At 31.1% G+C, this 13,045-nt stretch overlaps 2 protein-coding genes across 3 annotated transcripts; both read right to left on the bottom strand.

The window, feature by feature from the left end:
- Positions 1-5,099: 5,099 nt before the first annotated feature.
- Positions 5,100-12,638, bottom strand: LOC132727779 (uncharacterized). Of its 2 annotated transcripts, XM_060713361.1 has the most exons (9): positions 12,010-12,638; positions 11,282-11,462; positions 10,925-11,026; positions 10,243-10,457; positions 9,279-9,828; positions 8,379-8,445; positions 7,770-7,961; positions 7,439-7,567; positions 5,100-7,006 (listed from the first exon to the last, which is right to left on the bottom strand). In XM_060713361.1, the coding sequence occupies exons 1-7, from the start codon at positions 12,470-12,472 to the stop codon at positions 7,833-7,835; spliced, it is 1,707 nt and encodes a 568-aa protein (XP_060569344.1). In that variant the 5' UTR covers positions 12,473-12,638; the 3' UTR covers positions 5,100-7,006; positions 7,439-7,567; positions 7,770-7,832. The 2 variants fall into 2 exon arrangements, with proteins under 2 accessions (XP_060569344.1, XP_060569342.1); XM_060713359.1 differs by lacking the exons at positions 5,100-7,006; positions 7,439-7,567 and having other exon boundaries at positions 7,824-7,961; positions 9,017-9,828.
- LOC132727780 (uncharacterized) lies at positions 6,177-7,592 on the bottom strand. Its single transcript, XM_060713362.1, has 2 exons — positions 7,439-7,592; positions 6,177-7,006 (listed from the first exon to the last, which is right to left on the bottom strand). Exons 1-2 carry the CDS (start codon positions 7,590-7,592, stop codon positions 6,177-6,179), a joined length of 984 nt encoding a protein of 327 aa, XP_060569345.1.
- Positions 12,639-13,045: the final 407 nt, after the last annotated feature.

The raw sequence follows: 13,045 nt of genomic DNA, 5'->3' as shown, positions 1-13,045 counted from the left end.
AATATTTAAAAAAAATAATCCAAGTATATTGACATTAAATTGATGCAAAAACATATACGACTCAAAAGAATATACTTTTGATCAGCAAATTCTGACTGTTTTGTTAAAACGCCGTAATATCCAAAAAGAAAACATGTATACTTTCAACAGTTTTATTTACTCTTAACATACCTTGATATCTCTATATCTTCATTCACGAAGACTGAATATCGACCTTTATTCATATAATAAAATTAACTATCAGTAAATATATTCCATAAGTTCATGAAGAAAGTTTGTTTCCCGTTCCGATCACCGATACCATTTGTTACCGAACAGATTCTGATAATAATTATTAAGTAGTTACTAGAGTTGTGGTATCGGAAATTTTGTAGGAGTTCGGGAAGTCTTGTGGATATATTTGGAATATAATGCCTCAAGGTGTAATATCAAAATCATCGATCGTATGAGTAAGTAAAAGTAGCAGAATGTACAAAAATATCAATTCTTCACTGATATAGTTAGAATTGTTATAATTATGAATATAAAATACACAAACTTACAGCGTTATGCAATTATCATGCGATATCAGTGCATGTGATGCTTATATTTTTTAACACTTTACATATTTACAGTTACATAGTATATTATTTTCTTGTGTGTACATAATTACATTGTAAAATTTAATATTTGTACGTATATGCATTTTTCATTGGTATTATGCCATTTTTTTAACGAGGTACGTATAACATAAATTGACGTGCTATGTGAAAAAGCTACATAAGAAGGTATTTTGTCTTATTACATTGTCAAGTTATAATTTTGTATTTCTATGTTGGGTTGTGATATTTGCAAGTAACTCTCTATGGATCATATACCACAACATATGGTTTTCCTGAAGCTTAACTGGTTACTAGAGCAAAATAATATAATGATCAGTTCAATGACACAAACGCTTTTCTTAAGCTTTCGACTCAACTAATAGTACATTAGTAATTGCAAAGTTTCAAAGCAATAAGAATATTCTGAATTTTAGGAAATCTTGTATATGTGGCATTATTTGTTTAAAATTGATAGATCATTATAAGAATAAATACTCAAACATATTCATAATTAAACAATATCATCTTCCGGCAAAATGCAACACTCGATTTTTTTCCTGTAAATAATTGCTTGTTAATGGCTTGTTAAAACTCTGTTTACCATAAAATAAATAGAAAACACATGTATTCAGAGTTCAGTCGATAGCAAAGCTTGTATTGTAAGATACCAAATCCATTCCGATGTAAAAGAGGTTTGATATATATATGATTTATTATGCATTGAAAAAACCATTGCATAGTGCCCTGTGATATGAAATACCCATACCTTCATTGTGTATTTGAATCATGCACCGTTATAAAAGGGACGTTTCGTTAAATGTTTGCACTTTTATTTCTACAAATGTGAACAAACATGTTTATCCTATACAATGAGAGAAAAGCCTTAAAAGCACCGCTGTATATTTTTGTATACTTCTGAACTGTTTCCCGTAACCATTGTACTTTATACATATATTTTACTCAATGCATCGGACAAAAGATTACAATTGTAATGCCATATAAACTCTTATTGACACGCTTGGCAATAACCTTACAGGGTTAACTCGTTTAAATCTTGTGTTAGACTTTTACAAGGTTTCCAACAGTGAATTGCCCGGACTTTCACCAGATATCAGCTTATAAATTGTTATTTTATTCACCAACGCTTGGTCCTAATATTTTTTGAAAGAAACAAAGCCGACTCTGACCTTTTAACATGATATATTTCCCCGATATAATTGTTTAATATTCTGTCGAGTAATAACATAACATACAGAACGCCTCAAAGGCGAAGGCAAACACTAGAACCGTCATTAGCTTTAGCAACAAAATCTTTGTTTGCATATACTAAAAAGTATGCACATATACATATTTTATAAACAAATAGGCAAAATTATCAATGTGCAGTAAAATATCAAAATGAAAAACAAAATATTCACAATTAAAATCACCATGAAACATTATTATTGCGGAACTACTCAAATATTGCAGACTCGTTTCTTTTTTTTTTAAATCATGTCACTGACAAAGTGGTAAATGTATGATAAATTCCATCAACTGTAAAAAGAGTTTGTTTGGTTTTTTTTTTGTCTTTTTTTTTTTTGTGAAATAAAACACGCTATAAAGATTTAACACACGCTACGACTGTCGTAAATAATCGATTAATCGTTTGTTCAAGATAATATGATATGGACAAAACTAATCATTTGTCAATATCAACAACTGATAGGGATCAATGTCGTTCAAATAAAACTGTTTTTATTGTAAACGTTCTAGAAATGTTCTCATGCATATAATTGTTTTATTTTACGCTATATCAAAGCATTCTTTTACGGAAACGTTTAAATTGGCCATTGATTCAAGCGACCTTGACTAAATTCTACCATTAAAAGTACATTATGTCTTTGATTTACTGTAAATAGATTGACATTAATCACACATAACATTTAAAATAAGAAAGCTGTAAAATATCTACATTAAATTAAGATATGAAGGAAAATCATACAATTTAAAACTTTCAAATATCAGGGGTTTCACATCAAACGGGTATTTAATATTATCATATAAATATCATAAAATGATTTATTTTTTTACTAAATGCGTATTTAATCCCAAGTTAATTATGTTGTTTTCAAGTTTTACTCTGTTGAAAAAATATAGTTCGCCCTAAAACAAAAGTACAAAAGGTATACTTTTTCAGATGTTATCTATTCCATAGTTTCCAATTTTACGTGTACCAGATGATATAATTTCAAATTCTATAATTATCATTGGCCAATGTACCCCAGTGGAGTTCCTTCAAGGGGACCTACCCCGATTTATGGCTAAAATGCATGCACACCAGCGTAAAAGCAACCATCAATAAACAACTATTTTTTCTTTGTGGATTATATTCTCTATACCACAAGGATGAAAATAGGGTAACCTATGCATTCAATTGGCATTACTTTTTTATCGTTTTAGTTTGGAAATGACAGAAAGGACCTTCGCACCAACTAAATTGAAAAAATCCTGATGTGCTTATTACCGACCATACGAAGTTAAAAAAGAAATTATAGCCCAAACCAGTATATCATATTTGTTTTATATAATACCAAAAACAAACTTAAAGAAAACAAAATTACTTACGTTAAAATCTCCTTGTGTGTGTGTATTTTTTTAAATAAATATCCTCTTTCAACCATAAAAATATTGCTAATTTTATTTACTGTGAAGTCCCCATTATTCAAGCTGAAAGACGTTTCAACACAATTATATAAAAAAACGACCATTCTCACACGCAAAATTATTTTAAAAAGCGTTTTCTTTTCAGAACGTTAATTGAGCACTTGCAATACTTGAACTCATTAACAAAGCAACCACATTAAATATTCACTACACTAAGAACGTATCTTCTTATAGAAGATTACTTTTTGACTTACATCTCACAGAAGTTCAGAAATGTTTCTTCTCTGAAGAGTTATTACTTATGATTAAGTACTCTCAAGTATTGTGATATCGGAAAACGCGAGGAATTCTCTAAGCATCTTAATGCCAAAATGCCGCTAGGTGTTTCTGTAGAAGACATATGCCGCTGTTGCTGTAGTTTTATGAAAGTGTTTATTTAAACGTCCCATGATTTCTTGCTGAATGAATACATTTGGAATTGTTTTGTAATTTTAATTTTATACTATTTTAATGTGTAACATTATTGATCATTTGTTTCTTAAGTTGGTACTAAGATACGAAAGTGGCGTGTTTTTACATTTCATTGTTGTTCAAGAACATACTTAAACAAAATGTATTTTTTAATATTACCATGCAAGATAGCCTGTAGAGTTTTTAATGAGTGAATATTTTAAGAACGCGATTTTGGAATCATTATGTTTAGGAAACTACTTTGTAATATTAAAACGAATATTTTTACTTGTAATGGATACTGTATCTATACTGTTGAACAATAGTTTATATGTTCTAAAGTTATATAAAACATATTCATCATAAAATGTAACATACGATATACGTTTTACATTAATTTTGTTATAATTAAAATGTTGAACGTCAATTCCACTAGCCTATAAACTAACTAATAATTCATGGAGGCAAGCTGAATCTAGAAAAGTGTAAGTGTATCATTTTCATCATTTATTACCTGACAGAGTTTATGTTACGTAGCATATTTTATACACAGCAATTATTCATGTAGAAAACAACATCATGCTTTGCATTTAATGAATTATAGATAATTTTATAATTGAGTTTTAATATTCTTGAAACGATATGATTAAGAACTCCGTCAATATTTTCTATCAAAAATGATATTAATCTGCAATAGAGATTGGTACAATTACGTCTTAATTTGAGAACAAAAGAAAAAACAACAAACAAACAGAGATACATATCTACCCCCACTCACCGTTTAAGAACTTTTTGATATTCATCATTCAAGTTATTGGAAAACAGAAATCGCTAGGACTGAGATCGATAAAGCATTTTTATTTTCAATTTTTATTTTCAACTGTGTTCAAAACATACATAAATATAAAAAAACAACACATATATGTATGTCAAGATGAATTTGTATCGGGAGAATGGAATTTTAGTTCATCTTAATCTTTGTTAGATATTAATTTAATGATTTGTTTTTTTTTCCTGTTTAATTATTCGTTCAGATATCCGTTTGTTTGGGTTGTTTTTGGTATATAGTTTCACTGTGAATCCAGTCATTGCTTTTAAACTGATGTTAAAAACTTGCAAAAAAGTTTTTTATGTTAATTTTGGGTGAGAACATATGTTAAAAATAACTATCCATTTTAAAATTCGACATGACTGTACTGGATTTATTTTTCTAGATTTGTGTATTGTTTTATGTAGGTCTGGACCAACAACTTTTGTATATTTTTTCCGAATATTCCCTCACCCTGTTCTTCCAGAATAACTTGTTTGTATTGTGTAAAATATCCAAGAAAATTAAAAGCGTTAAAAGTGGGCAAAGAGTTCACTGTGTCAATGTCGAATTTTTATTTAATTCTGAGTATATTCCTTTATCACCCGCTTAAGGTCTGAGCCCCATAATGGTCAATATTGCAATTTGAAAAAAATTCATGCTAGTTCTTTTCTATATCAGGTAAGACACTTACACATGAAATAATAAAAACTTTCACCGTTTATTAAGGTAGTAATTGTTATTTTTGTACCCCCACCCATAACCTTCAAAAATCCAACCAACAGTAAATAAATAAAAATTCTTCTTTATTGAAACTGAAAGAAAATTTCATTCATACTGGCCTAATGTCATACAGAATATATTGCTCAACAATACAATACTTCATAAATATTGATTTCATTCAACATATTTGAAAAAAATAAAAAATCATTACCCCACCCACCCCAGCTTTTACCACTCTCAGAAAACTATGAACGTTTTTAAAAAATCGACAAAAAAAATTGAATAAAGTGACAGACCTGAAATTTACCAGAAATTGATATCAATATGTATAAAAGCTTTGTACCAAATTACAAAAAGATTTACCGTCTAGTTTTGAAAAAAAAAAGTTTTCAAATTTATTGTCGCTCACTGGTCGACACATGAAAAATCTGAATAAATTTGTTTATGTAGCAAAAAATCAAAATTTAAACATTACTAGATTGCTTCCATCATAAATTAATGTTTCAAAATAGTAATACATTTAATACCAAATGTTTTAGCTAAACTATTGTGAAAAAACTGCTTTTCAAGGCTCAAAATAGTATTAATAACACTAAAAAATTGAACAATATGAGCCTATATCCCACCCACTAACATTTCACTATTTTTAAAAATAACATTAAGTCATATTCCATCCATACAAAAAATCAGGTCTGACATTTAACAAATAATGCCATCAATGTTATGAAAGTGTTGTAGTAAATAACTCATATATAGTCTAGTTTTGATAAACATGTTTTCCAAATTTATCTAGATTGAGTACACCAAACATGAAAAATAAAAATAATACTTGCAAATACATTACACAATCCAAAAGTATGTAGAGCATGTCTGTAATATACAATCATAATGCATAAGTGTAACACATTATATGTTTTATGTGTTTACCATATTACCCTTTAGAAAATACTGCACATACAAAATGAGCTTTAACAATTTTTTTCAAAGTAAGCTGCAAGTTTAGGCACCACAGACTCTAGAGTCCTCTTTGCGTTGGTTACTCGAGGTTGGCCTTCACTATTTTTTGCAGTAAAAACATTTAACAGTCCATCTTCTCCTTTTCTCCTGAATATTGTTTTTAAGTGTTCAAAGTTCAGACCGGAACTTGCAATATTGTCAGCAGTTGCATTCTTCATCACCCCAGCTGCTATAAGTACTTCGAGAGTTGGAAAATTTTTCTTTTTTTCTTTATTACAGTCCATATTGAATTTAATATCAATCGGTGGAAAACTTTTTACAATCATACAATCATTTTGCGTTGACACCATCAGGGACACAAGCTCCGATAAACATTTTACATCAGCTTCTGCATTATGTGCATTGTAGCCCTTGCACAAAAGATCACGGGCTAGATCCTCTTGTTTGTATGAAGTTCTATTAGGATACACATGTTTGAACACAGGTAATGAATCTACTAACCCTGTGATAGCCGACAAGAAATTTGGTAGCAATCCACAAACTTTATATGCTGCTGTCAATACTATAAAGTCAAATCGCCTTCCATTATGGGCAATAATGTAAATATTGTCAAACGATTCAAGCCATGAAAGAAATTTTTTCAATGCTACATGTAACGGAACTGGCTCCACTGTCACACCATCCACTGCCATCACCTTTTCATTAACCATAATAATTTTGGTAACATTCTCTGCAGCTGATGTGATAGGAATTTTTGGGATAACATACTTGTTGAATGTAGAACCAGTTGACATTTCAACAGCAGCTATCTGGGTGATGTGCGGAATTTGATCTCCCCTTACTGAAACATAAATGATCGTAATTTACTATAAAAATTATGTTCAAAGGTAACAATAACCATTGAATAAAACAAATAAGATCAGTTTTCTATCCAAGTTCACAATACTTCATGTATTCTTTTAAAACATAACAAATACCAAAGAACTAGAAGGTTTTTTGTCAAAAAAAAAATCAAAACAAAAACATATGTCTCCCAATTATGCACTATTAATATGGTTGGTAACAACTATTTTTGTTTCTTTATTGAGAGTTAATTGCAAATTACCCAGCTGCTGTTACCAGTGTTACCTGTGAAATTACCAGTACTTTGTACCTTTCAACTTTTCCACGTAATAACTTATGCCATATCAGGCTATAACTCAGGATCTGTTGATCTAGAGACCTGTGCTCCATCTGATTTGCTAAATTTATAGGTTGAAAAAAAGTCACTTACTTAGATCAGTGGTTTCCAGATCAGCTACAATGTAGGTCGGTGGTCCATGTGGTATAACTTGCTTGAACACTCCACGTGGAATAGGATCAGGTAGTCTTTCAATGTCCACCTCTTGATCATGACCAATGCCTGTCAGCAAACAGTAAATACACATAAATGAAAAGAACAGAGTGTAATAATTACTTTGGTCACAAAAACACTCAATTTATTTCAAGTTTATCAAGCAAGACCTCAATTTACAGTCTGAAATTCATGGAAGGAATAAGTTAAATTTTCCGAACATCCAGTAGCCATTCAATATTAATTGTCATGTGAGGGCAAATATATTTACCAGATTGATATGAGACTCCTTCTAGTGTTTCATGTGCCTGCTGGGTAACCGCTCGCTCTTGTTTCAAGATAAGGCGCCTTTTTTTGTCGATGGCAACTGTGTCACTTCTTGACTATGTTGTCTTTTTTTCTGACATTTGTCAGCATAATCTATAGTATGCTTACCAGGGGAAATACCAGCAACAGTTTTCACCTGTTTGATAAAGAGAAGAATATGTACTATACATGGAAAAGAATTTTCATAAATAAACAAAGTCAACCACGGAACTATATAATATTCGGAACTATACGTGTATTATATTTGTTACATACATCTCTTAGTCAAACGTTTTATTATTTATAAAGATTTTTGACAGGTTATAAGGATGTATATGAGTGGTTATTTGCATATATAATCAATGCAACTTGAAATTAATTTGTAGATATATTCAAGAAAAAATAATTAACATAACTTCTTAAGATAACAGCAGCTGGGTGTACAGATAATATAGATTATAGAACACTATTTATATATAATTACCCAGTGGAAAGACACCAAACGTGTAGTATTATAAGGAAATGTTAACATAAATAATAAGTATTTAATTAAATCCATTTTAACATCACTTACCAAGATTGGACTGTGAAGTGACATTGGTATATGTCTATAAACTGTGCACAGAACAAGAACCAGAAAACTGTAATGAACAAACAGTAATTATAAAAGCTCTCAACAAAGAGCTTCAAAAAAACCCAAAAAACAAACAAACAAAATACAATAATTTAAAATAAAAATAGAACAATAAAAAAAAAACATGAACAAGGAAAACAAATAAAAAAATCCAGAATGAAGTCTCAGAAGACATCAAGTTGATTGCATAATAAATATTTTTAACTGTTTGATTTATGTACAAACACACAAAAAAAAGAACTTCAAAAAAAAGAAGTGTAATATTATAACATTTTTGATGATGTCTGTGTTCATTCAAAGCACTGGAAAACATTTGCAATATCATTCCAACACACTTGTCTTGTTCTAGAGCAGACAAACTTACAAAAACAAGAAATGCGGCTGTTAAAGACAGATTGTTATCTAATATGTGTGACCGCAAAATTTAATTCCACATTTTAACTTATTAAACTTCATAAAAAAAAAAAATGCTTTGTTTGTGTTATATATATTGGATCATTCACCTAGGCAACTCAACTTAAAAGATAACTCAACAGAACTCAAATATAACGAGAAAATCTGTATTGAAAGAAATGTACCTTAGAAATATAATGTCTCCCTTCATTGATGAAGGCAGCTGTTGCCTTGACTCGAAAATCTAATGCCTCTGTGCCACCATAATAAATATTCTTTGGTGCTCGGAGAGTGACTTCTCGATTAGCATGTTCACACTGCTGGCTGGAGCCAAGATCAGCAAACTGACTAGCTTTGAGTATTATTGGCTTCATTATTTCATCAAGCTTTTCACGCAAAACTTCTCCAGTTAAATTTGTTTTATACGGTAAAGAACGGTGAACATACTTTTCATCAGGGGTTCTCAACTGTCCACAAAAGCTGGCTTTGCACAACTGATGGTCACCAAAGTTATGTGGAACTATAGCACATAAATTTTCTTGAAGAGCAACCTCATTACCACTATTTTTTGACAAAGCATATGAAATGCATTTCTGTAAATGAATTATTGTGTTTTTACTTAATTTCACACCTTTTTGAGACTGTAAAGAATACAAACTTTTGCCAATGTTTTTCATAATATGGTTTTTATCAAATCTTTTCTTCAATGAAATGTTCTGATTATTTTTAAGTCTTGCTAGAAGAGTTGTATCTCCATCCCCTTCAATGTATTCTACAGGTGTACCTTCATTAGCAAGCTCTAAGACTCCCTTTTCCCCACTTGTGCTCTCCATCAGCCTCGCGCTTCCGGTATGATTACGTACACATCTGTGTTCTCGGACTTTCTTCCCTGGTCTGTTTCGTCTCCACCATGTGCACGTTGAACACTGCCTATGACTAACTATACCCTTCACAATTTTCTTCCCATAACGAGACTTGCTCATGAAAAAAGTATGGGCTGAAACAACAAAATGTTTGTTGGCACTAATAAATAAGTTGTTCTGAAAATCCTTTTTACTCAGAAAACTAAGCTATACAGGATTATAATAACGGCTAAATGTCTATGTTCTCTACAATGATGATTTCAAATAATTATGTCTCTCAAGAGCTAAGATACCTTTTAATTAGAATAATATTTCTGTTATTAATTATTATATTTCAGTGTTTTTTTTTTCTTTATTCATGATGACTTATCTTACTTGTAGCTGAAAAAAATGCATAAAAAAAATTCCCAATTTAAGTAAAAATAGCGCATTTTTCCCCAATCAGCCTGGTACCAGCACCATTCCCAAAGTAGTGTAAAAAAACGCTGTATTTCATGATAAAGAATGTATCAGTTACTAAGTATTTACAGCTGTACACATTAAGTTACCTGTTTGACTGTCAAATCCACGTTTCTGCCATGCAGTATCCACTGCACAGGACATTCCATATCGCCGCTTGCATGGAAATTTGGGCATTAGCTTCTTCTTAGCCTTCAGTTCAACATCACTAGCATTTCTTGTACGGAATTTTCTTTTATAATGTTTTGCTGGAGTTTCCGAAGCAGGAGAGTCAAAATCCACAGTAGTCCGTTGTATTCTCTCTCTTAAAAGTATCAGAAGAAATATACCTATATGCTTAATAAAATTAATTACATGAAAAACACATGATGGCAAAATTGTACAAAACAAAATTTAACTGCTCTAAAATCAAAATATGTATTATAAATAATTCAACAAAAAATAAATTTTATGATGCAAACAGCCAAAATTAATGGAAAAAAGGCTAGAAAAGGTAACAATTCAAATCAGACTTTCAGTTTATAAATATGGATATCAGTAGAAAAACTGGATACTGCTCAAGCTGGTGCTAGAAAGCGCAAGTTTCATTAAAACTGAACATTTCATAATCTCTTACAAACAGACTCAATCAAACAGAGTTTGCAACTTTCATATAATTTTGCTGTTTTTCAGTTCTTCCGAGATATCTCTCTTTTCCAGATTTTTTTATACTATTCATCATGTACAACTAAATCAATGCATGTTGCACTTAAATACAACATAGAAACTTACTTTAATGATGGTGATGCATCAGGCATTGGACAAACTCCAAGGTCATCTATAAGTCCTTCCATATGTTTAGCTGCCTCTTCTGTTTCTTCATTAGCAATATCACTATAAAAGGAAAATAATATTGAATGTGTAACTTTCATTTATTCCTTGGTAAATATACAATATCTCCTTGGGACTGGGAATTCCCATCTGCACCGGTTACTAGTGTAAGATTCACATGCTCTTAATGAAAATCAACAACATACATTGTATTTATTTCATTATAAAACATGCTGAAATATTATTGGAGTTGAAGATAAAAATGATGATATATAGTGTATACCAATCAGCAAATTTGAATTGAAACTGAATTCTCACCTCATTTCTTTCTTAAATGCATCCTTTGCTGCACTTCTTATTGAATTTTCAGCAACATCTTCGACGAAACTGCCTGACCTCCTTTCAATGTGTTTAAGATTTTTCCTGTGTATTGGCTGGATATTAAGTGTTGACAACAGATTATTCACTTTTCTTGCACCACCAACACTGTCAATCATAGCTGCCAAAAATCGAATATCAACATTCCTGTGTGATATTTTACAGCAATGGCGTGACTAAAGTAAAGGGAGTTAACCTTTAAAATATCAACAGGGTCTAAAAGTAATTTTCCATTTTCCGGTACATACCGTATTCATAATAATTCAGCTAAAGGCGATTTAATTCAGTGCAGCATAAATTGATGCACATTTGAGTTTGACATTACTGACATATTTTCCAAAAATGATATAATGAAAACATGAGGCCTAGACTACCTATTTTCCTATTCGGGTAAGTTTTTGGTCACAGTAAATAATTTACAACCAAAAGATTAGAATTTATTATAGTGTCTGTTGACATAAATAATCCCATAAGAGGTGATTTTAAGAAAATAATATTCATATTCGGTACTTCCATTCATATTCGTGAATATGAATTCATATTCGGTATTTAGTCATACCGCAGCATGAACACTCATAGGCATACTATACATGTTGTTGATCTGTTATACATTAATTCAATAAAATAATAAAATACAATGAAATCAAACAAACTTCCTGACTGCTTACCTATTCCGAGATTTGTGTTCGCTGTAAAGCATGGCATGCCTCTCTTTTTGACCCTGTGAGTTTTGCAGTAAGGTACACGATTGACTTCTCCACAGTCTATATTCTGACACTTGACGTATAGAAAGCCACCCAGTCCTTTCCTAAGCTCACCAACAACACTTCTGTTAGTTAAAGGCACTGGTCCGAGCCTACATACAGAACAACACTTCAAATTGTCCAACAAAAAACCCAGATCTAGTACACGCATTCCAACTCTCCAACCATCGCGTTTCACGTTATTTGGCAGGTCAATATGGATATCAGACTCACAGTAAGGCCGATTACATTCCTGTCCGTTACACATCGTTAACGTATCAGTATAATTGTGGTCAATTTCAAAATAATTACCGTCTACGGACGTTTTCCTACCCAAAATAGTTTTGGAATATCTGCCCCGTTTGTCGCGAGCAGCCATTTTGAACATTCGGATGACGTAATGGTTTCCCACTATCGTGTTATCCGTTGACTGGTAACCAGGAACCAGAAATTATTTACGAAACAAGTCGAGTGGTTACGATGGAGGCTACGGAATAGCACGGGAAATGTCGACAGAACACGATATTACCCGAAGCGTATTATGTGGCTCAGACCTTAAAGGAAATTGCATTTATAATTCTTCACTTGATTCATTTAAGTAATCAAATGCTATGTGTTTAGGCAGGTTGACCTCAGTAACGATCCTTGAATGTTCTAAACAATATCTAATATGCTTAGAAAAATATGGCACGGTCAAGTCATTTATTTATACACACTATCTAGATAAAAACTTTCTGAAATTGAGACGGAATATCGATAATAATCAATAATAATAATTAATCATTTGTTCATGATACTATTTTTTTGACAGCCTAATTATTGATCAATATGGAGTGTTCATTTTAAGATAATAATCACTGAAAACATTGAGATACACCGTTGTTTCATTGTTATAATATTGACAGTTAAATCATTGATTATTAGTGTGTGTTTTTTGTGTGTTTTTTGTGAATTGGTGCAC

Source organism: Ruditapes philippinarum, unplaced genomic scaffold (genome assembly GCF_026571515.1).
Source record: "Ruditapes philippinarum isolate M1 unplaced genomic scaffold, ASM2657151v2 ctg1979_1_1_1_1, whole genome shotgun sequence".
In the NCBI taxonomy this organism is placed as follows: Eukaryota; Metazoa; Mollusca; class Bivalvia; order Venerida; family Veneridae; genus Ruditapes; species Ruditapes philippinarum.
This window is presented reverse-complemented; position numbering and strand designations above follow the sequence as displayed.

Excerpts from the sequence above, each read along its gene's own strand:
- LOC132727780 (XM_060713362.1), bottom strand. The coding sequence starts at position 7,592 with ATGTGTATTTACTGTTTGCTGACAGGCATTGGTCATGATCAAGAGGTG. Across the intron at positions 7,007-7,438 it reads TCTGGAAACCACTGATCTAA|TAAGGGGAGATCAAATTCCG; the intron begins GTAAGTGACTTT and ends TTTATGTTTCAG.
- LOC132727779 (XM_060713359.1), bottom strand. The coding sequence starts at position 12,472 with ATGTTCAAAATGGCTGCTCGCGACAAACGGGGCAGATATTCCAAAACT. Across the intron at positions 11,463-12,009 it reads GAACACAAATCTCGGAATAG|CTATGATTGACAGTGTTGGT; the intron begins GTAAGCAGTCAG and ends GATTTTTGGCAG. Across the intron at positions 11,027-11,281 it reads GCATTTAAGAAAGAAATGAG|TGATATTGCTAATGAAGAAA; the intron begins GTGAGAATTCAG and ends TTCCTTTTATAG.